We start from the raw sequence: 25,206 nt of genomic DNA on the forward strand, positions 1-25,206 counted from the left end.
CATCTACGCCGCGTGATTTTCCGATATATTCAAGCCATTCAATTGAGATGTTTGAATATGTTTTGTTCTGTCTGATGTACGCGTTGTTGCGTGTCAATGCTATTGTGTCTTTTGGGAGGTAGTGCGTTTTATAGATGGCCATACAAGTGGATGCCAGAGTTGTGTAATTAAACGGATCCAGACCTGTACACAGAATGAATTCATCACGGTACTTCAGACATACCTCCTTCAACAGGACGACATAATTTTTTCCATACATAGCGAGTTCTTTTTTAAAATCAAACACTTTGTCGGAGACAGTACTGTACCACGCATCGAACTCTGTTCTATCTTTGTTTGACATAGAAGCATATCCGTAAAAATCTCTGGCAGGGTACGGTCCTACATACGATTCATTTTCGACGCGGTTGAATTTATGTGGGAAATATCCCTTCTCAGCATTGGTCAGATTAAACGCAGCAGGTGTGTTGGCTAGGCACATGGGAATAAAACTGTAACTATCGATAAACCTCTGCTTGAATGCATCATCATACATTAAGATTAGACGACAGCCTTGCATTGTAATTTTAGGGGCAATCCCCATCTTAGTGAAGTATTCCAAAAGAATGAAATTGTCAAATCCTGACGCATTATGTGCAATCCATGTGAAATTACGATAACAAGGCAGTCTGAACTTCTTAATGAGACGATCCACACAATCAGAACCTTCAGCTACGAATTCTTCACCATCAAATGTGATCGCGCATACAAAATTTGCCACATGTCTCCCGTTTTCATAACGAGTTTCAAAATCATAAAAAATATAACGCTCGGACGGTTTCTCCATCTTAACCGGCTGGATAAAACACTGATGCACACCATCGGTAACCAAACTCTCACCACATTGGACACACCAATCTGCAGGGCATTTGTGTGGTTTGGGGGTGGTACCGCTGACGTGGTAACGTCTATTACATTTACGACAATATTTGGTAACATCGCATTGTGCAAATTGCTGACCTGGAGGCGGCTTTTTATGCATCTCAAAACAATAGTCTGATCTGCAGTAACGTAGACAATCCTCACAATGTTTTGTTTTTTTAGGGTAAAGATGACATTCAGATGCATTACAAACATCACAGGTGTATCGGCATCTGTGATCTCTCCTGTTGGTAAAGCCTCGGTAACAATACTCGCACACGTATGGTGTGCCAATAAATGCTCGTAGATTTTTAATCATAAAATAATGGTTGTCGTGTAGGTACAAAAACACTGTTTTAAGGTGAGGCACGTCTGTGTTTGTATATTTTTCCAACACCCCGACATTCGTTCTATAGAATACCACTATTTTAATATTCAACATACGTTCAAACTGTGCAATATCATTAAGTGATATCATATGTTGATCAGTGTATCCAGCAGCCTTCTGCAGTGCTGATGCTACAGACTCTAGCTCAGTGTGCGGTTTCTGAGGGTTTAGAAAGTGTGTCAAGCAGATTGCAAGACAAAGATTGTTTTCCTCTGTGATGTTTAAGGGCATGAACAGATTAAGTCTGTTTCTAGCAATCACCTCATCATGGGCAAGCGTTTGTATTTTTCGACGAGCACCACCGTGTTTACTTCTTGCTATAGACACTCTTAAATTTAAACTCTCATCAAACTGCACATCAGAGTTGCTCTGCATGATTTTTTCAAGGTCATTGATAAAGAGATCAACACTGTAATCATCTTTAGCTGACAAGAGTGTATTAACATCTGATGTCAGGCTAGCACCCCTCATGCAGATGTTAATTAAACTACCATCTCCACCTAATAATCTGGAAAACACCACTATTTTAGAAAACGTGTCATGTAAAAACACTGTGTAGTCTGCTAGATCTGTAGAAGATATTTCCCTGAGATTTATAATTCTGTGGATTTCCAATCCGTTGAACCGAGCTCTGGGTATTATTGTGTATCCAGCCACATTACCACCTTCTCTTACAAGTGATTCTATTTCATTATGTGTGAGACCCATACTTGGGTCGGTAAGGTCGAGCGCGTGATGTGACTGGATACCTATCCCCTCCCCGGACTGTTGCGGATTTACAAATCGTTCGAAAATGGGGTATAGACGCATTTCTGCAACCTCTCCGGACTGTTGAGAATTTACAAATTGTTCGAGAAATGGTTCTGCATGAGAATCAGTCTCCTCATATGTCTGTTGGTAATTTACAAATTGTTCAAAGTCGAAAAATGGTTCTGGAGGAGAATCTGATGTCTCACATGTCTGTTCAAAATTAAAAATTGGTTCTGGAGGAGGTTCTGACCTTGATCGCACTTCGTTTATTAATTTTAACAATCTAGCGGACTTGTTTTTTTTTCATCTCATCAACAGTCTGAATGAGCCGGAGCAGATTTTCTGTAGTGTTTTGTTGAGGTTGGAAATTGCCATGATCATCCCTACTACATCTTAACGGAGGACCCTGTTCATCGTCACATGACTCCCGACAACGTTTTGCAGCCATTTTTAACCCTAATTTATTTCAAAATTATTCACAGCATAAAACCCTCAATGAAAGTGATGAATTGGACAACAGAAAAAAAAACCACGCTTGCGACTAAAACAATACACGCTTAGGAAAAATGGGTAAAGAAAATAGGACTCACCAATACCTCTATTTAAACAGGTCCAGAAGTTCATTTAAAAGAGTCACAATCATTTCCTGATTGTGGGCTGTTTGTTCATGCCCGCCATCATGGCGTTTTTGCAACGCAATTGTTTGTTTAAGGATGATCCCGTGTTTCTGTAGCGTTGTTGTCACAGTCTGATTAAAACGTGCTTGCTCCTCCCGGGCCCTCTGGTGGTCATCTATAATTCTTTTTTGGTTCTTGACAACAGTGTTCAGAAGGTTCAGAATGTCCTTGTTTGCATCATTCTGCAGTTGGTTCTTGTATTCCTCCTGGTTTGAAGGGAGCGTGTCTGCACCCCCGTCTGAATCTGCAGCGTTTTCAACGGCCTGGGGCTGTTGATTTAAGGCCTCCTCACGATCCACATTAGACACGTTGTTCATATCACAGTCGTCCCATGCTTGAACAAAATGTTCGTTCCAGATTACTGTGTCTTCTGATGGGTGCACAATAATAATAATAATAATTATTCTTACAATAATAATAATAATGACATTTTCATTTTGAGGCCTCTGTACTCACCAGTTGATTGTCTTGGACGTTTTCGCTCAGGATTGTTAGGTATCACACTATGGTTGCGGGGTCTTGCAGTCTTTTGTGCCCGAGCCTGAACCAGCACAGCACTAGCAATCACATCCCGGTCTACTCGTGGAGAACTGGATGACGCTTCTTGTCTCCTAACACCCACACCATTAGCAAATGCTTGCGACGGTGGTGGTACAGTGTTAGCAAAACTCCTCGCACGACCTAGAGTCAAAAGAATATGAATTATATATTATTATTTTAAGGCTACGATACAGATATATTATAACTAATGTCTGTAATTAATACATACCCTGCAGTGTCCTATTAGTAGATCGTAGCACCGGAGCGTGAACCTGGGCTGTCACAAGCAGATTCCGTCCTAACTGTTGCCCCTCTCCAACCCTGTTTGCTGCGTCACGTGGGTAACGGTTGACAAGCCGTCTTAAACACGCTAGAACAAACACAAAAAGTTATTTTTTTTTTTTTTTCACAACGTAATAGAAAACTTTTATAAATCTAGATGCTGATTAAAAAACACACCGAGTGACCCTCTGTTTTCAGTTTGACTCTCTCCCGCTTCGGATAGGATCTGACGGTCCTCCCCTGCTCGTGTGAATAACGCGACAGAGACGTCCATAAACACAACACAACACTTAATTTCCGTGGTTTACAAACCCTTAAACACTCTGGTGCAAGTACGATTTCTTTAGTTTTATGACATAATAGAAATTATTAATAAACTTACCGTGTGGTGGCGCGTTGTCAGGCCTAATCTCACTCGCCTCAGACGCGGTGCTGAGCTGCCGAGGTACCGCTGTCGGCGAGAATAATAAGAGTAAGAAACGATCATAAACGCATATACACCATTGTATTTATTTTTTTTATTTTTTTCAAATAAATAAATAAAGATATAGAATAGATGAATCATACCGCCAGTGTTCAGTGCTATGATCTCATTCACAATTGTCTCATAACCGTCGTTCTGCATACAGAACATCATATTGCCTGTTAAGTAACGTAAGGAACTCGTACCATGATCACAAATAAACAAATTTGATTTAAACAATGTATGTTAATTAAAAATAGAGATAGCAGATAAACATCAAATTTTCATTTTTGGGTGAACTATCCCTTTAAATTCACTGGTACAATCTAATGGAAGACACCAGTACAGTCCACTGGATGGCCCCTTAAGACTCACAATCTGTATTAAGACATCCAGTATTGTAATAATCAGCACATTGATCAGTCTATTGATTACTTTTATAACCATACATAATATTTTAAGTAAGATAATACTATATTGAGTAAATAACATAATATTTAGTAAAATTACACAATACAGACCTTAAAACTAGACAAATTATTTAAACTTATGAGACTGTGTTACGTGACTTTTGAACAAGTTTTTTTTATTCAACTTCACAAGGCTAAAAGTGCCCCTAGTTGAAGAAACGCCCATATATGCTCGCTTCGAACTGGAATCATGGCGAGGACTGGGATTGGGAACCGCTGATGTAGCCTATTGTAGTAATGTTGTCTCTGTTATTCGGTCTGTGAGCGTATATGCGTTCAGGGGGCGTGGCTTTGGACGGCGATTGCAGGGAGGGTGAGACGTTCGCTTTCAGTGCTATCAGGCTAAAGTTAGCATTTTCCAAGATCTCCTACAGCACCTTTAATTAAAATCAGGAAAGGAGTTGTTTGTTATGAAAGAGTTGAGATGACAAGTGTGACTGGAACGAACAGGAAATTGTACACCCTTTTCTGAAGTGGTTATTTTGAACATGCATTTCCTTATTTGTTCAAAGAAAATATACTAAGAAATATCATGTAACATAAAAAAAAAAAATCACTTTTGCACCTATCTACATACATTTCTTCCTATCTACAACATGCTGTATACTACAACTGTTACACTAACAACAAACAAATATTACTGAGTGCAAAACCAAAACTATCCAACAACAAGCATTTTTTATTATGCAAATATAAACCAATAATATTGCAATATACAGTTTAAAATAGTCTATTTCAAATAGTCACTTTATTTTTTATTTGTTTATTTTTTTTTTTTGCAGTTTATCAGAATGAATTGGGGCTTTTTTCACAAAACATCTAGGCTAAAATTAGCTTCTAACTTGCTGATTTAGGAGAAATTCTTAAAAATAATGGGTGCATCTGTCACACACACGCACAAAGTCAGACCAACATACAGGTTCTCACTTTCGTGTGTGCGCACACACATGTATTCACGCACACATATGCATGCTCTCTCTGTCTTTCTCTCTACACACTCACACTGCTCTGTTCTCCTCCTCCCTGCACTTCTGCTTTTGTTTTCACTCTTTGCTGACAGTCACGTAGACACTTTCACTCTCTCACTCACACAGAGGTTCCTCGCTTGCACACACACACACACACACACACACACACACACACACACACAGACAGCTACTCCTTCACTCCCACTCAGTGCTTCCACTCCCTCTGTCATGCACACACAGATCAAATGAGAAAGAAGCACCAACCAACTTTGGTCTCTCTTTTGTTCTAGGAACGAAAAACCAGTCACTTTTTACTTTTTACCTTTTTCTTTATCAATAATTGTGTTTCACAATTTGGATCACATCATTGGCAACTTGGATGATGTCCAAACACCCAACAAAGCCAGTTCTTTGGAATAGTCTTATAATTTTCTTTATACAATCTTTACATTCCAATCACCATCTTATTGCCTTCTTTATTATTTTACCATTGTTCACACTGGTTTTTCATACCTATTGCAATCATAAACAGTCATAAACATAAAACACATAAAATCAGCACATTTAGCTTTATACAAAGCCCAGTACAGTTAATGTGGTTAGTATCTCAGCCAAGCAATCAGCACTTAATGTATCCTGTGTGCAGCGCGCGCACACAGAATTCTCTCTCATCATTCAATGGACAGACAAAGACTAACTCTTTCTCGTCTGCAGACACCCGTCCGAGCAGCCCTTCCGCTGTGGGGGTCCACCAGGGCCACACTTAACCATCCCACAAGCAGCTCCTTGGTATCCCTTGGCCCCCCCACATAGGAAGCGTCAACCACGGGCTTTTATGCCTCTCTTAGGCACCGTGCACCTCTTGTGCACACACAAAAACTCTTTACTACTCTAACGCATGCGCGTCTTTTGACATCTGGAGCCTCTTACGTCTGTTATTTTAACTTAAATTATCTAGATTTGATTTGGTGAAGCCCTTTCTTCAATCACTGCCACAGGTTTGACCTTAGCAACCACGCAAACAGTTCACCATTTTAATTTAAACAAAACAAACAAAAAAAATTACTCTTACCTCATTCGTCTTTTATTGTTTGCGTTTTCGCCAGGCGTTCACCTGCTACGGCTCTTGTCAAGGTCAGGCTTCAAGCCAATCCTGTTCGTGATGCCAATTTGTTGTGGAAACAAACGATGGTCTTCTCAAATTTGTCAATAAAGCTGAAGAAGCAGAGTTCCAGATGTCAAAATAAGACTTTACTGACCACAGCAACAAAGCCGAGATGACGGCCGCCGCATCTAATCTCTGTCCGTCGGGGCATCCACTTTTATATCTATCTGAGCGAACCATATTTGGTAGTTCAGGTTTTTTATTGGTTATGCCTGTCTGGTTTGCCACAATTTATTACCAGCCCACCTGGTCCATTTTTAATGGTGGAATTTGGCCAGATCCGCCATTTTTTAAAAACTTTTATTCTATGGCCCCCTATTGGTTGGAGGTGGTCACATGAGTCATATATCAAAGTTGTTTACTTGTACCTGTCATATCCTGGAAATCACCCAAAGTTCATCGGCTTATTTAAAGCGATAGTTCACCCAAAAATGAAAATTTGAAAACCGTTGTAGTCTGTCAATCATATAATGCCAGTTAATGGGCACAGAATCTTTGAGAGAGAAAAAAAACATGCACAGACAAATTCAAATTAAACCTTGCAGCTTGTGACGATGCATTGATGTCCTAAGACACGAAACAGTCTGAAAACTGAACTGTATTTATATCATTTTTTACCTCTGATAAACCTCAATGTCCGACTGTCACAACATCTGGCGCGTGACGCGTCAACCTGCTCTGGCACATAGATATATATACATAGATGCCTCATTAGCGACTGTTTCTATGGGCAGCGATACGTAAGGATCTACATATATATCTATGTGTATATATATATATCTATGTTCCAGAGCCGTTGACATGTCATGCGCCGGATGTTGTGGATGAGCTCAGGAGAGTTGGACATTGCCTGTATCAGAGGTAAGAAAATGATATAAATGCTGTTCAGTTTCTCGCACAAACCGATCGTTTCGTGTCTTAGGACATCAATGTATCGTCACGAGCTGCAAGGTTTAATTTGAATTTGTCTGTGCATGTTTTTCTCTCTCTCAAAGATTCTGTGCCCATTAACTGGCATTATATGACTGACAGACTGCAACGGTTTGAGTTAAAAATCTTCATTTGTGTTCTACTGAAGAAACAAAGTCACCTACATCTTGGATGCCCTGGGGGTAAGCAGATAAACATCAAATTTTCATTTTTGGGTGAACTATCCCTTTAAATTCACTGGTACAATCTAATGGAAGACACCAGTACAGTCCACTGGATGGCCCCTTAAGACTCACAATCTGTATTAAGACATCCAGTATTGTAATAATCAGCACATTGATCAGTCTATTGATTACTTTTATAACCATACATAATATTTTAAGTAAGATAATACTATATTGAGTAAATAACATAATATTTAGTAAAATTACACAATACAGACCTTAAAACTAGACAAATTATTTAAACTTATGAGACTGTGTTACGTGACTTTTGAACAAGTTTTTTTTATTCAACTTCACAAGGCTAAAAGTGCCCCTAGTTGAAGAAACGCCCATATATGCTCGCTTCGAACTGGAATCATGGCGAGGACTGGGATTGGGAACCGCTGATGTAGCCTATTGTAGTAATGTTGTCTCTGTTATTCGGTCTGTGAGCGTATATGCGTTCAGGGGGCGTGGCTTTGGACGGCGATTGCAGGGAGGGTGAGACGTTCGCTTTCAGTGCTATCAGGCTAAATTTAGCATTTTCCAAGATCTCCTACAGCACCTTTAATTAAAATCAGGAAAGGAGTTGTTTGTTATGAAAGAGTTGAGATGACAAGTGTGACTGGAACGAACAGGAAATTGTACACCCTTTTCTGAAGTGGTTATTTTGAACATGCATTTCCTTATTTGTTCAAAGAAAATATACTAAGAAATATCATGTAACATAAAAAAAAATTTTTTTTTTAAATAACTTTTGCGCCTATCTACATACATTTCTTCCTATCTACAACATGCTGTATACTACAACTGTTACACTAACAACAAACAAATATTACTGAGTGCAAAACCAAAACTATCCAACAACAAGCATTTTTTATTATGCAAATATAAACCAATAATATTGCAATATACAGTTTAAAATAGTCTATTTCAAATAGTCACTTTATTTATTTTTTATTTGTTTATTTATTTATTTATTTTTTGCAGTTTATCAGAATGAATTGGGGCTTTTTTCACAAAACATCTAGGCTAAAATTAGCTTCTAACTTGCTGATTTAGGAGAAATTCTTAAAAATAATGGGTGCATCAATCCTAATTTTAGGACTCCTAAATTTTTGCTCTATATCTCACAAAGTGTTTTAGGAGTAAACCAGCTAAAACAAGAGGACTCCTAAGTCTACGAACAAATCACAAACAATCCTAAAATCATAACAAACATTTTTAGAAACATTTCACGATTATTTCCCTTTAATTACACTGATAGACATTTCTGTAATTTCTCAGTTATTTACTGTATATCACCCAGTGTAATACTGCAAATTCCCTTTACAGTAAATAACTGTAATACCATTTGCATCATGGGAATTTTCTGTGACGTCAGACCCCACATACAGAGACTTACTGTATTTTTTAAAAATTGCTGTATACTACTGTAACGGTCTCTTTGGCGCCATTATACTGAGGTCGTTTTATTTTCCTAATTTCTTACATTTGGATTGACACAATTTGCCCTGCACCGTGTCTACAACGCCGCAGCAGCTTGGGACTGACTACTGGATGTGTTACATCGCTTGTAATGATTGAAAAATCCATTTGTACTTCGTGTCAGAAACAGTGCGAGCGCTTGGAGTACATCTGTACATCAGAAATATACCGGGGCATCACTTTACTGTCCGCATCCACTGTAGATAGTATATATAATTGGTTCTATATTGTTTTTTATCAAGTCGCGCCTAGCCGTGCCACTCGCGTCCGAGGAAGACATGGAAGCAGCGGGGCAGCGCTGCGGGTTTTGCCCGGGGATGAACCCGCGAGAGTGGGAGAGCTCCGGAGAACATCTACGCTGTGTGTCGATGCATCTTACGAGAGAATAAGACCAGCAAGCAAGGTAAAAATATATGTACGTTTGTCTGTGTGTTTGTGTCAGATTTTTGCACACCAGTTTACCTAACATTAGTAACATTTACTAGTCAACATGGCGGTTACAGAACTTTTCCATGGTAAACTGCGCTGTCGTTTCAAATGACTTTTGTCAGCTTATTGAATTAAGTTACCGAATTAAAATAGTTTTTAACGAGCAACGCTTATCTTATATTAACATTAGGTTAACTAATGTGAAATTTTGTTCAGGTGTTAGTAGTTAATGTTGGCCAGTAGCCTGAGAAAATAAAATCGTATGTTAGCTAGGTTAAACTAGTTTTATGGCTAGCTGCCTTTCTAGTTGTAGAATTAGTTTGTTATAGTTTTTAATGCAATTTAAGATTTACTGCATTTTTTTTGTATTTGTGTTTTAAAGGCAACTGCAATGAAGCATCAAGAAAGACATGAGCAGGCCAGCCACCCTGAGACTGATAATTCATGGTAAGAGAACAACTATGGTTTTGAGAGATTTGTGTATTCTATATGAGGTTTGCCTTCAAAAGTGTGTTATTTCTTCTACTTGTTTTTCAGAGAAGACATTTCTGTCAAAGTGGAGGGTGAGCAAAGATGGTGGCCATGTTTTGGAGCAGCACCTGGGTTTTGCAGATGGCTATGTATTCTCTGGCTGCTTGTCTTTTTTCCCCATTATGTTTCTGTTGCCTAAAGATTCTTTGTGAGGATGAATCCAGAGGACACACCATAATGCACTGCAAAACGTCCTAAGACAGGAGAAATGGTGAAGATGCACTGTTCCACCATTGGAAGACTGTATTTTTAAGTGTTATACATGCAATGTTTTAAATAAAGAATTTGATATTTTGTAATTATTGTGTCTGTTTTAATTGAATGCCAGCAGTACCTATGTAGAGTAAAAATAAAATGAATTCTATATAAAAATTATTAAATCTAATAAAATCTATATTAAAATGAATTACCGGTAATTAAAGTAGTATACTGATAAATCAAATACAGTTTGCTACTGTAAATCTTAATTACAGTAACTTACTGGCAACACTGTAAAAACCCTTTGAAATGTCTAACAGTGTATGTCCTTCTTGAGTCCAGTTTGGTTTTCAAGTTTGCACAATGTCTTACTATCAGCCATGACTTTTAGTCTGTTAATTAAACTCTTAAATAAAAGTTGCTCTCAGCAGCTTTGTGAATACGTTTTAAGAGTAAACTCTTACCAAAGAATTCTTACTGATATTTAAGAGAACTCAGTGGTAGGACAAAATGTTTTGTGAATACAGCCCCTGATGTACAATACTAGAATACTGTTACTGCTTTTGAGAAGCTGAAAAAATGTGATAACTAAAGCACTATAAAGATAACGAAAACACACAGAAAATTTAAGTGATTTCTTTGTTTAAAAAAAGAGGCTGTTATCATTTATTTAATCCTTACAAAAATATTTAATTGTGCAAAAAACAACAAAATACTGTTTCTGTATACAAATGTCTTATAGAAAGTGATAATGTAGTTGTAATATGCTGGCTCATGTACTTGAGCCAGCATATTACATGTTGTTGTTACATTCACTATTAGTATTATTATTTTATTTGAGGCTTGACACACACTATTTCATTAGTAATTGATTAATAGAAGATGGCAAAATCATTTGATGCTGTTTGACTTTTGTTTCAATGACTGTGGCTCAAACTGCTACATTTCAGGCATGATACCTCCTTCAGTATATGTAGTGAAATGTCTGAGCAGTGTAGAAACTGTAGTCATTCGCAGGTTGTCAGGACTTGTTCTTTTGTTTCAAATAGTTCAACAATTTTCCTGCCACCAACAACTGAAAAAACAGTGAAGCATTACTTTTCAGCTTGCAGAAGCACAAATAATGTTTTGCATTAATTTGTCACAGTCAAACCATAGAAGAGCAAAATATTATATAATTCACATAATTAAAATCTAATATTGTGTTTTTGAAGTTTCTCATCATGTATATAAGCTGAATTGATAATCAATGCGTCTTGCATGCCTTTGTCTATATGATATACTTACCTTCTGAACTGTTGTTTTCATGTAAACCATTTCCTGTTTCCTTTTGAACAAAAACAGACATTTTTAAAACATAGTAAACAAACTTTGTTTTACCTTCTCTTTCATGTAAAAAGTTGAACATACCTGTATCCCTGTATGAACAGAAGAGAGAGAACAGTAAAAGTATTAAATTAATGTAACTAACAATAAACTAGTCAAATGTTTGTAATAATTATGATTTTTTTTATGTTTTAGAAATGCATCTTTTATGCTTACCAAAACTGATTTTATTTGCTCAAAACACAGTAAAAACTTTAATACAGTAAAATGTTATTACAATTTAAAATAACTGTTTTATATTTTATTGTATTTTACAATATTATTCATGTGATGGCAAAGCTGAATTTTCAGCAGCCATTACTCCAGTCTTCTGTGTCACAAGACCCTTCATAAATCATTCTAATATGACATTATTAAAGATTTGTATTATTATCATGGTTGACAGTTTTTGCTGCTTAATATTTTTGTGGAAACCCTGATGATTACTTCAGGTTTCTTTGATGTATAGAAAAATTTAAATGAATGGCATTGATTTGAAACAGAAATATATATATATACAGTGAGGAAAATAAGTATTTGAACACCCTGCTATTTTGCAAGTTCTCCCACTTAGAAATCATGGAGGGGTCTGAAATTGTCATCGTAGGTGCATGTCCACTGTGAGAGACATAATCTAAAAAAAATCAGAAATCACAATGTATGATTTTTAACTATTTATTTGTATGATACAGCTGCAAATAAGTATTTGAACACCTGTCTATCAGCTAGAATTCTGACCCTCAAAGACCTGTTAGTCTGCCTTTAAAATGTCCACCTCCACTCCATTTATTATCCTAAATTAGATGCACCTGTTTGAGGTCGTTAGCTGCATAAAGACACCTGTCCACCCCATACAATCAGTAAGAATCCAACTACTAACATGGCCAAGACCAAAGAGCTGTCCAAAGACACTAGAGACAAAATTGTACACCTCCACAAGGCTGGAAAGGGCTACGGGAAATTGCCAAGCAGCTTGGTGAAAAAGGTCCACTGTTGGAGCAATCATTAGAAAATGGAAGAAGCTAAACATGACTGTCAATCTCCCTCGGACTGGGGCTCCATGCAAGATCTCACCTCGTGGGGTCTCAATGATCCTAAGAAAGGTGAGAAGTCAGCCCAGAACTACACGGGAGGAGCTGGTCAATGACCTGAAAAGAGCTGGGACCACCGTTTCCAAGGTTACTGTTGGTAATACACTAAGACGTCATGGTTTGAAATCATGCATGGCACGGAAGGTTCCCCTGCTTAAACCAGCACATGTCCAGGCCCGACTTAAGTTTGCCAATGACCATTTGGATGATCCAGAGGAGTCATGGGAGAAAGTCATGTGGTCAGATGAGACCAAAATAGAACTTTTTGGTCATAATTCCACTAAACGTGTTTGGAGGAAGAAGAATGATGAGTACCATCCCAAGAACACCATCCCTACTGTGAAGCATGGGGTGGTAGCATCATGCTTTGGGGTGTTTTTCTGCACATGGGACAGGGCGACTGCACTGTATTAAGGAGAGGATGACCGGGGCCATGTATTGCCAGATTTTGGGGAACAACCTCCTTCCCTCAGTTAGAGCATTGAAGATGGGTCGAGGCTGGGTCTTCCAACATGACAATGACCCGAAGCACACAGCCAGGATAACCAAGGAGTGGCTCTGTAAGAAGCATATCAAGGTTCTGGCGTGGCCTAGCCAGTCTCCAGACCTAAACCCAATAGAGAATCTTTGGAGGGAGCTTAAACTCCGTGTTTCTCAGCGACAGGCCAGAAACCTGACTGATCTAGAGAAGATCTGTGTGGAGGAGTGGGCCAAAATCCCTCCTGCAGTGTGTGCAAACCTGGTGAAAAACTACAGGAAACGTTTGACCTCTGTAACTGCAAACAAAGGCTACTGTACCAAATATTAACATTGATTTTCTCAGGTGTTCAAATACTTATTTGCAGCTGTATCATACAAATAAATAGTTAAAAAAATCATACATTGTGATTTCTGGATTTTTTTTTTTTAGATTATGTCTCTCACAGTGGACATGCACCTACGATGACAATTTCAGACCCCTCCATGATTTCTAAGTGGGAGAACTTGCAAAATAGCAGGGTGTTCAAATACTTATTTTCCTCACTGTATATATATATTTTTTTGTCTTTTCTTTTTAATCTTACTTACCCCAAACCTCTGAATGCTACTTTATCACAAAAGTATTAAGCAGCACAACTGTAATCAAGATTGATAATAATAAATCTGTGTAAAATCCTCTCTACAGCACCATCATTTTTAAGTGTAGCAATATACAGTGTATAAGAATGATTATCAAAGTGTCCCAGCCTGAATTGATTGTTGAATTTTCACAGAAAATAAAAAACAACTATAGATCTCATACTACAAAAATAACTGAATAACACTTACCTGAACTTTTTGATTGCTTCTTCTTCCGAATATGTTTAATTATGAAAACAATTATTACTAGAATTAATATTAAAGTAACTATAACACTAGGGGCAATTATTGCTACAGCTGTAGAGGGATTTCCACATTTGGTGTCAGATGAATGTGTTCCTGGATTTGTTTCAGTAAGTCCCAGGGCCTCACATCTGTGAATAATATACAGGATCAGATTTGTTGAAAAATGACCAACAGTACACATAAACAGCATAAGTGAGCACTTACTTTGTGTGTAGTAAACAGGAGGAGAAAGATCCGTTTGAATATGTGTCACCTGTACAGTCAGCACATACAGTATCTGTGGAGCCAGTACCTGCAGAGACAGTCAGCAAACTAAACTGTCTCTGTTGTGTTTGTCTATTCATTTCTTCCCTTTTCTATTACATTTAATGCAGCACAGATAACAATAAACAATGTTTCGTGTATGTTTATATAACAGTATTTTTTTTTTTATCATTTACCTGCTTGTTTGATATATTGTCCAGGGCTACATTCCGAATGTTGCACAGCTAAAGTACAGCTGCCTTTCTTTTTTTCGATGCAGTAGAATCTCTCTAGTGGCCCACAAACAGTATCTGATGACTGAGTGCATACTTTATTCACTCTTAAACCACGGCCTAGGATAAAAAATATTATGCGTTGCAATACTTGTCTTTTACGCCTCGTTCATACTGTCAGCCCAAATCCGATTTTTGTGGAAATCTACATGGAATCCGATTTTTGCAAATCCGTTTCGAGCTACATTCATATGTGGTTTGGAATCCTATTCAAATCACATTCCTGGAAATCCGTATCAGTCTGACCGGTCAGATCGGATTTATCATAGCTTTTTCACGTTTTCACACCATGTAAAACGTAAACACGTCAGATGTTTTTGTAGAAAACATAATAAACGTTGTTGCAAAAACAAGCTTGTGTTGTTGTGAACTGTAAGTCAAGCGGAAAAAGACAATAAACTGCTAGTATACGCACCTCTTTGAGTTTTGAAACCAGTAGAGACAGCAGCACAGAATAAAGTCGCACATTCCAGCTTCCCGCGTTTCTGCCGCTGCCTCATAAGACTAAATATTATCCAGCGTGATAGCAACATGTTGTCCTATCGTAAGCTAACATCTGTATTGCAATCTGTATTGCTGTTATTGTTGTTTTTAGCATTGTTGCAGTCAACAATGCAACGGCATTGTCATAGAAACCAACGCACATTCCGTAAAACGAAAGAGCGCTTTTGGACACACAAATCGAATATGAACAGTTGCGATACACTGTGTGGACAGTCAGTTATTCAAATCAGATTCCATCCAGATATGCACAAAATCAGATCTGGGCTGACAGTCTGAACGAGGCTTTAGAAGATACTTTCGCAGTTACATCTGAAGCCACTTACACTATATTCTTTTTAGCAACAGTTTCCTGGAGCAACTAGTTTGCAACTGTTCAGATCTTAAATCACTTGAATAAACAGACATGATTCCCTTTCGAGGAAACTTGAACTGCATCCTCTAGCGGTCGCATTGACCTTCACATGACCTGTGTTTGAAGCACATGCCTAAACACAACAATAACATTGGAAGGCGACAGCCTGTGACGTCAGTACCAGCACGACTATAGTATAAAAGGGCACCGGGAGAATACGTCATCCGCTTCACTCTGGTTGTGTTGGGTTTTGTGGTCTACTAGACCTTCCCAATTAGGTTCTCCTCCTCTAGCTGTGCTTTCAACAGGCTCTTTCCCAGCCTTGCTGTGTGGGATCCCCCTCCCCTTACTGAGGTATGAGATTGAGCATATGAGTTCTCCTCTCAACCTGTGAGTCAAGTACTCTGCTCCTTTGAGCTCTGTGAGGCAGTCATACCAGGTTGATAGGCCTTCTTTGGCCTCCCTGATGGTCTGCCCTTATGGTTGTGCTTGGCAGTGTTCCTCTCTCTTCAGAAGGATCGCCTATGAGCATGCCGCTCCCAGGCCAAGAATGTGAGTTCTCCTTTTGTACTGAGAGTCGAGTACTCCGCTCCCTAGAGGTCTCTGATGCAGTCATGCCAGGTTGCTAGGCCTCCTTTTGGCCTCCCTGACGCACTACCTTCATGGCACTGAGTGCTCCGTGCCCTTTCTAAAATCCATGTTTATGCCAAGCGCACAAGCTGAGCATCTTGTGCACTTTCTAATATCCATATATATGGTAAGGTTTACTGGCTGTGAACATCGTACCCTTGTTCTATGCGCCTCAGACCCTGGTTCCTCACCTTGGGTCCCACTCTAGGTGTGTATTGTCATTGATACCAATGACAAACACTTCCCGCTTGGACTGGGGTACAGCCAGTGATGGCTGTCCAGCTCATGGGATCTGGAGAGAGGATTCTATAGGAAATCTCCTTCTCTGGTCCAGTGGAAGGTGTTTATTTTCGGTACATTACAAATCCCTTTGCACTGGACATCTTTTTGTCATATCAGCCCTTATCAGGTAAGTTATTTTGGGTATGTAGCAGATAACGCATTCTCCCAGCACCCTTTTATACTATGGTTGCGCCGGTAGTGAAGTCATAGGCTGTCGCCGGCCAATGTTATTGTTGTGTTTAGACATGTACTTCAGACACCATGCTGAAGGCGTTCCCCACAGCGACCGCTAGAGGATGTAGTGTCTTGTTCCCTTCTCAGGAACCATGGTTACATGTGCAACCTGTGACATTTTTCAACATCAATCTTACATTTTCAGATGAACATATATCAAGTGGAAATGGAAACACTCACTTGCATCACATACAGTACAGGGAAAGCATTCCATGAGGCCATTTGGTTCATCAATGAAAGTTAATGAAGGGCATGGAACACAAGTTGTGCTGGTGTCATCTGTGCAGTGCCAATGAACACGGTTTCCTGAATAGGCAGCACATAAAATTTGTTGTAGATTTCTAACAATATTGAATATTTTTACCATTTTGGGGGAAAAGTATCAAAATATCAGAGTATTTAGAAAAGCCCTTTATAATTTCAGATAATTAATTAGTAATTAATTAAGAAAAAGAAAAGACATTTATAATTTGTGTGCATACACTAGTCAACATTTGAAGTGGATCAAAACCTTTCATCAAAGTTGTCCTAAAACCTAAAAGCGTTCTTGTCTTAGGACTACTTTGATTACCTTTTTTTAATCCACTTCAAATGTTGACTACTGTGTATGTGTATATATATATATATATATATATATAAATATATATATATACATACACAACGAGTAAAATAAGTATTGAAGACGTCACCTTTTTTCTTAGTAAATATATTTCTAAAGGTGTCACTGTTGCCCACTGTGGCAAAACGAAGAACAAGGAGAAGTAGGATAAACTCAAAGTAAACATTCTTTAATCTTCCAAAATGGGGTAACACAAGGCAGGCAGAGACACACAAGAAGCACAACATCAACGTATAATACGGGATGCTAGACACAGGGCTTAAATACTCAAACTAAACGAGATAATTAAATAAACACAGATGGAGACTAATGAACTAATAATGATACAATGAGGACAAGAACAGGAACAGAACCAAATATGGGCATACAAGAGGGAAAACTAGGTCATGGGGAACACATGAGACAGAAAAACACACCAAGACAGGAACACAGGACTGACAAATGGTGCTGTTGACATGAAATTTTTCACCAGATGTCGGTAACAACCAAAGTAATCCATATATACAAAGAAAACAAAACAAATAAGTTTAGAAATTAAGTTCTGTGTAATAAAGTGGAATGACATAGGGAAAATGTATTGAACAGATGAAGAAAGGGAGGTGAAGAAAGGCATGGAAAGCCAAGACACCAGCTGAAATCTATCAGTAATTAGAAAGCAATCCTGCTCATTGTCATTGGAAATTAATATTAGCTGGTTCAGTCTCAACTGATGGCCTATAAAAAGGTGTCTCATTACTAACATGTCACACAAGACACATTTCATGATGGGTAAAAACAAAGAATTCCCTCAAGACCTTCACAACCTTATTGTTGCAAAACATACTGATGGCATTGGTTACAGAAGGATTTCTATACGTCTGAATGTTCCAGTGAGCACTGTTGGGGCCATAATTTGGATGTGGAAAGAACATTATTTCACCATAAACCAGCCACAACCAGGTGCTCCTCACAAGATTTCTGACAGAGGAGTGAAAAGAATTATCAGAAGAGTTGTCTAAGAGCCAAGGACCACTTGTGGAGAGCTTCAGAAAGAGCTGGAATTAGCAGGTACATCAAAGAAAACAATAAATAATGCACTCAACCGCCTTGGCCTGTATAAACGCTCACCATGCAAGACTCCATTACTGAAGAAAAAGCATGTTGAAGCTCGTTTAAAGTTTGCTGCACAACATTTAGACAAGCCTGTGAAATACTATATAGTCTGGTCAGATGAGACCAAAACTAAACTCTTTGGATGCCATAATACACACCATGTTTGGAGGTCAAATGGCACTGCACATCACCCCAAAAACATCATGGTGTGGCACTGGCAAAATTCATATAATTGAAGGAAGGATGAATGGAAAAATGTACCAAGACATTCTTGATAAAAATCTGCTGCCATCTACCAGGATGATGAAGATGAAACAAGGGTGGACATTTCAGCAAGACAATGAACCAAAACACACAGCCAAGGAAACTCTCAATTGGTTTCAGAAAAAGACAATAAAGCTGCTAGAATGGCCAGCCAATCACCTGACTTGAATCCAATAGGAAATCTATGGAAAGAACCACAGATCAGAGTTCATAGAAGAGGCCCATGGAACCTTCAAGATTTAAAGACTGTTTGTGTGGAAGAATGGGCCAAAATCACACCTGAACAATGCATGTGACTAATTTCTCCATACAGGAGGTGTCTTGAAGCTGTCATTACCAACAAAGGCTTTTGTACAAAGTATTAAATAAATTTCAGTAAGCATGTTCAATACCTCTTCCCTGGGTCATTCCATTTGATTACACAGAACTTAATTTCTGAACTTATTTGTTTTGTTTTCTTTGTATGTGTGGATTACTTGGGTTGTTACCGACATCTGGTGAAAATTTCATGTCAACAGCACCTTTAGAAATATATTTACTGAGAAAAATGGTGACGTGTTCAATACTTATTTTACTTGCTGTACAGGTGCATCTCAAAAAAATAAATTTTTTGGAACTTAATTCAAAAAGTGAAACTTTCATATATTCTAGATTCATTACATGTAAAGTAAAACCTTTCAAAAGTTTTTGTTTTTGTTTTAATTTTGATGATTAGAGCTTACAGCTCATGAAAGTCAAAAATCCGGTATCTCAAAATATTAGAATATTTCCTAAGATCAATCAAAAAAAGGATTTGCAGTTCTTTAAAGTATGTTAATTTATGCACTCAATACTTGGTCGGGGCTCCTTTAGCACAAATGACAGCATCAGTGAGGAGTTGCATGGAAGCGATCAGCCTGTGGCACTGCTGAGGCACTATTGAGCCTTCAGCTCGTCTGTATTGTTGGATCGACTGTTTCTTGTCTCAAATGTAAATATTCTAATATTTTGAGATACTGGATTTTTGACTTTCGTGAGCTGTAAGCTCTAATCATCAAAATCAAAATGTTTTACTTGTAATGAATATAGAATATATGAAAATTTCACTTTTTGAAACAAGTTACAAAAAAACTTTTTTTCACGATATTCACATATTTTGAGATGCAACTGTATACAGTCATGTGAAAAATTTAGGACACCCTCTTGAATTCCATGGTTTTCCGTATCAGGACATAATAAAAAAAAAAATATCTGGCCCTTGGCAGGTCTTACAATTTGGAAAATAAAACCTCACAACAACACATTGCACCATGCCATTATTTATTTAACAAAAATAAAGCCAAAATGCAAAAAACATTTGTGACAAAGTTAGGACACCCTTACTATTAACATAGGAATTAAGAGGGTAAGTAGCAGTCAGGCTCTGCAAATCAAATGCCTTTGATTAAATGATCATCAGCAAGTGTGAGCACCTCAATAAAAGCAGAGGTTTTGGCAGTTTGCTGGTCTGGAGCCTTCAGGTGTGTGTCAACACAATGTCAAGGAGGTAAGACATCAGCAATAATCTTAAAGAAGCAATTGTTACTACCATCAATCTGAGAAGAGTGACACGGCCATTTCCAAACAATTTGAAGCCCATCATTCTACAGTGAGGAAGATTATTCACAAGTAGAAGACATTCAAAACAGACATCAATCCTCCCAGGAGTGGACCCAAGATCAGACTGTGTACGCTCAAATGGCAGACAACCCAAGAACTACAGCGGAGACTCTTTGGGCCTCAGCTAACATGTGAAATGATAAAGTTCATGACAGTAAAATTACAAGAATATGGGACAAGTATGGCATGTTTGGAAGGCTTGCCAGAAAAAAAGCCTCTTCTATCTAAAAAAGTATGGCAGCACATTTTAGGTTGCAAAGTTGCATCTAAACAAACCATAAGACTTCCATAAAAATGTCCTTTGAACAGATGAGACCAAGGTGGAGATGTTTGGCCATAATGCACAACGCCACGAAAATAAGAATCAAGGGGTTACAATAGTCCAGTCAAAGTCCAGAGCTCATCCTGACTGAAATGCTGTGGTGAAAGCTGTGCATAAACAAATACCCACAAACATCAATAAACTGGAGCAACGTTGTAAAGAAGAGTGGGACTGATAAAGTCATACAGAAAATTATTAATTCAAGTTATTGCTGCTAAAAGTGCATCTACAGGTAATTGAATCATAGGGTGTCCTAAATTTGTGTCACATGTTTTTTTTTCCATTTTGGCTTAATTTTTGTTAATTAAATAATAACACAGTGTGATATGTAATGTGATGTTGTTCATCTGAGGTTTTATTTTCCAAATTTTAAGACCTGCCAAGGACCAGATACTTTTTTATTATGTCCTGACTCTGATACAGAAAACCATGGAATTCAATAGGGTGTGCTAAGTTTTTTACATGACTGTATATATATATATATATATATATATATGGAACAAAAAAGCAGAAAACAACAAACTTCTAATTCTGTAAATAAATAAACAAATAAATAAACATATAAAGATAAAAAAAATACATTAATAAAGTTAAGCACTATATAATGTTATAACTTGCAGTCTTACCAGGGGCACACATTGGGCAGCATTGCTTGTGTATCTCATATTCAGCATGAGCACATTGACAAGAACAAAGGTCATAATTAAGAGGAACAATAAGTGTAATAAGAATAATGATTCTTAAAGCGAACATAGTCACAGTCTAGATCTATTCAGTTAATATAACATTTCTTGGATGTCATTAGTACTATGCTGAAGCACAACTTTCAGAAGCTTCACATGCTGTGATGTTGGGTGATGTGTGCCTTAACAGTAAACAGTATGGAGGGATGTCGTAAAACAAGGCGAGAGTAGTTCAAGATTCTTCAAGACTCAGTTCTTGTACAGGTCGTGTTTCCACAAGCTTCTTGCAGACATATGCATTCTTTGGAAAACAAACTGAAACAGAAAAAGCAGAAAAAGGATAAGCTCATTGTAAACCTCCTTTCTACACTGTAGAAAATTATTCACAATTTCAGCAGCAAAAGACTATAAATTATACTATAAACACCTGTTAATTGTTTAATGAAAAAATATGTTTACTGTAAATTTTATGAAACTGTAAAGGTTATAAATCCTAAAATGTTGCTACAATAATTTACGGTAGAGTTCTTCCAATTGACCATTTTTCTGAAATTTTTATGCTTGTGGATATTCAGGAAAAATATACTAGTTTCACCCTCTCACAGATTTACTTATTTGTCTACTAGCAATGTCCAACAATAAACAGTCATATATCACAAGGTAATTCTGTAATTTTAATAATTTTCTCTAAAATATTCCAAACATTTCAAACACACTGTCATTTTGACTAAATATATCAAAAGCATATTGCATTCTACAACAGAAATGATGGTTGCGAAAATGACATTATTTTGGAGAATAAAATGGATGACTGTTTCATGCTAATTTCAAAAGCTTCCATAATGAATCATGCATATGTGCAATGAAAGTGCTATGTAGAAGCTTAAAAGTGTTATAAAGAACCTTTTTATTAATACTTTATAGTCATTAATATATTACATTGCTCTATAATACTTTGTAGCATCTATTAGGGTTTATATAAAGCAAACTGGACAAGAATTTGTGTACTTTAATTTTTTAATTGACATGGGAAATTGTACTTAAAATGACATTGCTCTAAAACAGTTATTAGCTGAATGTGAATACATTAATACATGATAATTGACACTGAACATGAATAAACAAAAAATAACACACAAAATAAATGTAATGAAGGCCAAGTTCCAGTGTAATGTCCTGACAATGTTTTTACATCCATCATTATGTGTTTTGGTGTAACTGAATGGCAGTTTCTCTCTGCAGATGATGAGGTTGTGGGATTTGACAGCATCTGTCTGTGTAAATGAGTTTAGACAGTGAGTCTCTTTCATAGAAGCAAAAGCAATACAGTTTGTGAGCCCTTGACAATGTTAAAAAGAAAAGGTGATATAAGGTAAGTGCACGTTTACGCATAAACCCAAGTAAAAATTAAAACTTGATAAAAATATGGATTAATATGCTTGTCGCTTACCTGCTCTTCTCAGAACAGGAGAGAAGTAGGTCATCCTCAACTAAGCTGGGCAGAGATGTTCACACATGTTTTGTTAAACTGAAAAATAAAAAGTGCATAATTGGTAGGAAACCAGTTACATTTTTATGGTTAAAATTTATAAACATTTTAAGGAGGATATCAAGTACCTGTTGATAGTGTAGTTGGATGGTTGAGCTCCAGAAAAGCAAAGTATTTTTTGGACTAATCATCTTTTTCAAAAGGTAAAATAATAATAATAAATAATAATAATAATAAAATACAGTCAAACCAAAATTTATTCAGACACCTTCAACATTTCTCACATTATCAGTTTATTCACTATAGTTTAGAAAATGGTAATAAAATATGACAAGAACTCAGAGTTAAACGGTGTCAGAACAAATTCATCTTGATAATATCAGATAACTTTGATAGAAATGTGTGTAATGGATTACAATCAACCAAAAATTATTCAGCTTTTAAATTTAAGTACACAATTAAATAATACCAATTTAGGTCAACCAATTACCAAGCAATGCTTAATTTTGTTCAGTCTGTGGTGCAAAAAGATCGCATTAGCAATTAAAGAAAAAAAACACTTAAGTAAAACATGGTCAGGTCAGAGTTTCTGAATAATTTTTGATCCCAAATTTTTATCAATTTTACTGGTACTCCACTGTATGACGAATTTTTTGGTATAATATGTCACAGTTCACTTTATTTTGCTATCCTTACATAATGCATCCACTAGTAAAAAATATCAAAAATTATATCTGGTGCCTTAATCATTTTTGGTTTGACTGTAGGCCTATATGAAAAAAACATAAATACTGTTCGTTTAGATACAAAGTGCTCAGAGTTGAAGAAACACCAGTTTATTAAGTAGCTATGCAACAGTCGGTAAAATAATAATCATACTTTATGAAAACAGCTAAACTGGATCAGCCTAACTGAAATCTACGTGGGTGGAGGAGATGGGTAAAATCACTTTCACTTTAGTTAAATCAAAATGAAGGATTTCAAGAAATAGTACGATCATAGGCTATAATAGTATCATAGTGATTCAAAGACAAAACACAGTTAGGCTATAGCCTATTGGTCGATATTTTTCAGCTGCCTTCAAAATCCGGACTTTTTTTTTTCGTCGTGATGTGCTAATTTGGAGTTTAAGCCTGCAGGTCACGCGTTTTCCTCAATAATAAAACTTTAAAACCACTTACCAGCAGAAAGGGCTAATACCACTTCTTCTACTTTCAGAAAACATTAGTCACAGAAGTTGGTTGCCTCAAAATATAGCGGCGTTGTTTCAGTTTGTATTCCTGATATGGCGTCAGATAGACCAAGCCCAGTGTTTACTGCCAGATCACAATAATGTTTTAGCGGGGTTAAGTTTGTTTTGTTTTCAATATTCGTGACACATTCAGCGATAAACGCCAATAACTTCAAAACGACTTGCCCTAAAAAAGTCTAAATGGCGTGACCGACAAAAGGCAAAGCTGATCATGTTTCACAGCCTTCTTTTTCAGTATTTTCGCTCTATATAACAGTGGCGGCTGGTGATGGAAAAAGTAGGGGGGGCTGAAGGACAATGTGGTTTTAAAATTTTTATTTTAACAATTGAACAATTTCTGCTGTTTATTTATTACATTAACACCAAAGTAACGATTTAAAAACAAATAGCATCTAATTTAATTATTAAAGTATGAATTTAGAATGTCCTTGTAGATTTCAAATATTGTTCTTTCAAAGACAGAAAGATGTGCCAATTTGAGATTCATCAGTTTAGAAAGAATATATCGATTCTTGTCCACTTCCTCATTGTGCCTTCTTATACAAAGTCGATGGCCATCATCCAACTGAGTAGCAATGTTAGCCTTCCCCAGCAACGCAAATTTCAGGCAGTTGTCCATATGCATCTTTGTGTGTTCGTGTTTTTTTATTTTTTCCGAAAAATGTTTCATGTCCTGAACACCGTTTTCACACCAGGCTCGATCGGTCGCAGCAGTTTTAAAAAGCAAACAAGGGAAGCAAAACAGCGAGTTAGTTACTCCGCAGCCGGTTAGCCACGGCTTCCTAGTGTACCATGTCCGCGAAAAGCCTCTAGTATAAGACGCTTCCTTGTCTTTCACCTGCTGTCTGATGTTAATTTGTGGCTGATCCGGTGTTGTGTAATATTCAGTTCCTGTGAAAAACTGTTCCAGTGGGTGGAGTTAATGTGAATAGTCATTAGTTCCCCTTTTGTGGGCGTGTCCTTGAAACAACGCGCAAACGAATGGAACTGAAAATATTAGTGCATGCTCCTCAAATCGCTACGTGTTTAATGGATTATTTAGAAAAGGTAATCAAGTATCAATGTTCAGCATTAAAGCATTAACTGCAACAGTGTCAAAATAATGC

At 37.3% G+C, this 25,206-nt stretch overlaps 2 protein-coding genes across 3 annotated transcripts; both read right to left on the reverse strand.

Moving 5' to 3' along the window:
* Positions 1 to 2,636: 2,636 nt before the first annotated feature.
* On the reverse strand, positions 2,637 to 10,368 carry LOC131546029 (uncharacterized). The gene is made up of 7 exons (XM_058785321.1): positions 10,253 to 10,368; positions 4,105 to 4,156; positions 3,920 to 3,988; positions 3,715 to 3,777; positions 3,485 to 3,625; positions 3,172 to 3,396; positions 2,637 to 3,085 (listed from the first exon to the last, which is right to left on the reverse strand). The coding sequence occupies exons 1-7, from the start codon at positions 10,358 to 10,360 to the stop codon at positions 2,637 to 2,639; spliced, it is 1,107 nt and encodes a 368-aa protein (XP_058641304.1). The 5' UTR covers positions 10,361 to 10,368.
* A 1,083-nt stretch (positions 10,369 to 11,451) lies between these two features.
* Positions 11,452 to 24,988, reverse strand: LOC131546030 (tumor necrosis factor receptor superfamily member 14-like). 2 transcript variants are annotated; one of them, XM_058785323.1, is made up of 8 exons: positions 22,810 to 24,988; positions 21,303 to 22,633; positions 16,922 to 17,047; positions 14,644 to 14,799; positions 14,408 to 14,495; positions 14,147 to 14,331; positions 13,907 to 13,954; positions 12,311 to 12,381 (listed from the first exon to the last, which is right to left on the reverse strand). In XM_058785323.1, exons 2-7 carry the CDS (start codon positions 21,427 to 21,429, stop codon positions 13,923 to 13,925), a joined length of 714 nt encoding a protein of 237 aa, XP_058641306.1. In that variant the 5' UTR covers positions 21,430 to 22,633; positions 22,810 to 24,988; the 3' UTR covers positions 12,311 to 12,381; positions 13,907 to 13,922. The 2 variants fall into 2 exon arrangements, with proteins under 2 accessions (XP_058641305.1, XP_058641306.1); XM_058785322.1 differs by lacking the exons at positions 12,311 to 12,381; positions 13,907 to 13,954 and adding an exon at positions 11,452 to 11,800.
* Positions 24,989 to 25,206: the final 218 nt, after the last annotated feature.

The sequence above is a fragment of the Onychostoma macrolepis genome, chromosome 08 (assembly GCF_012432095.1).
Source record: "Onychostoma macrolepis isolate SWU-2019 chromosome 08, ASM1243209v1, whole genome shotgun sequence".
Classification (NCBI taxonomy): Eukaryota; Metazoa; Chordata; class Actinopteri; order Cypriniformes; family Cyprinidae; genus Onychostoma; species Onychostoma macrolepis.

Bases quoted from the DNA above. Each gene is read 5' to 3' on its own strand.
- LOC131546029 (XM_058785321.1), bottom strand. From the start codon at position 10,360: ATGGTGTGTCCTCTGGATTCATCCTCACAAAGAATCTTTAGGCAACAG. The intron at 3,778-3,919 runs GTAAGTTTATTA...TCACACGAGCAG, and splicing joins TGACAACGCGCCACCACACG to GGGAGGACCGTCAGATCCTA. The intron at 3,086-3,171 runs GTGAGTACAGAG...TGCACCCATCAG, and splicing joins ACGTCCAAGACAATCAACTG to AAGACACAGTAATCTGGAAC.
- LOC131546030 (XM_058785322.1), bottom strand. From the start codon at position 21,429: ATGTTCGCTTTAAGAATCATTATTCTTATTACACTTATTGTTCCTCTT. The intron at 14,332-14,407 runs GTAAGTGCTCAC...TATTATTCACAG, and splicing joins TCCTGTTTACTACACACAAA to ATGTGAGGCCCTGGGACTTA. The intron at 11,801-14,146 runs GTAAGTGTTATT...CTGTTCATACAG, and splicing joins GAAGCAATCAAAAAGTTCAG to GGATACAGGTATGTTCAACT.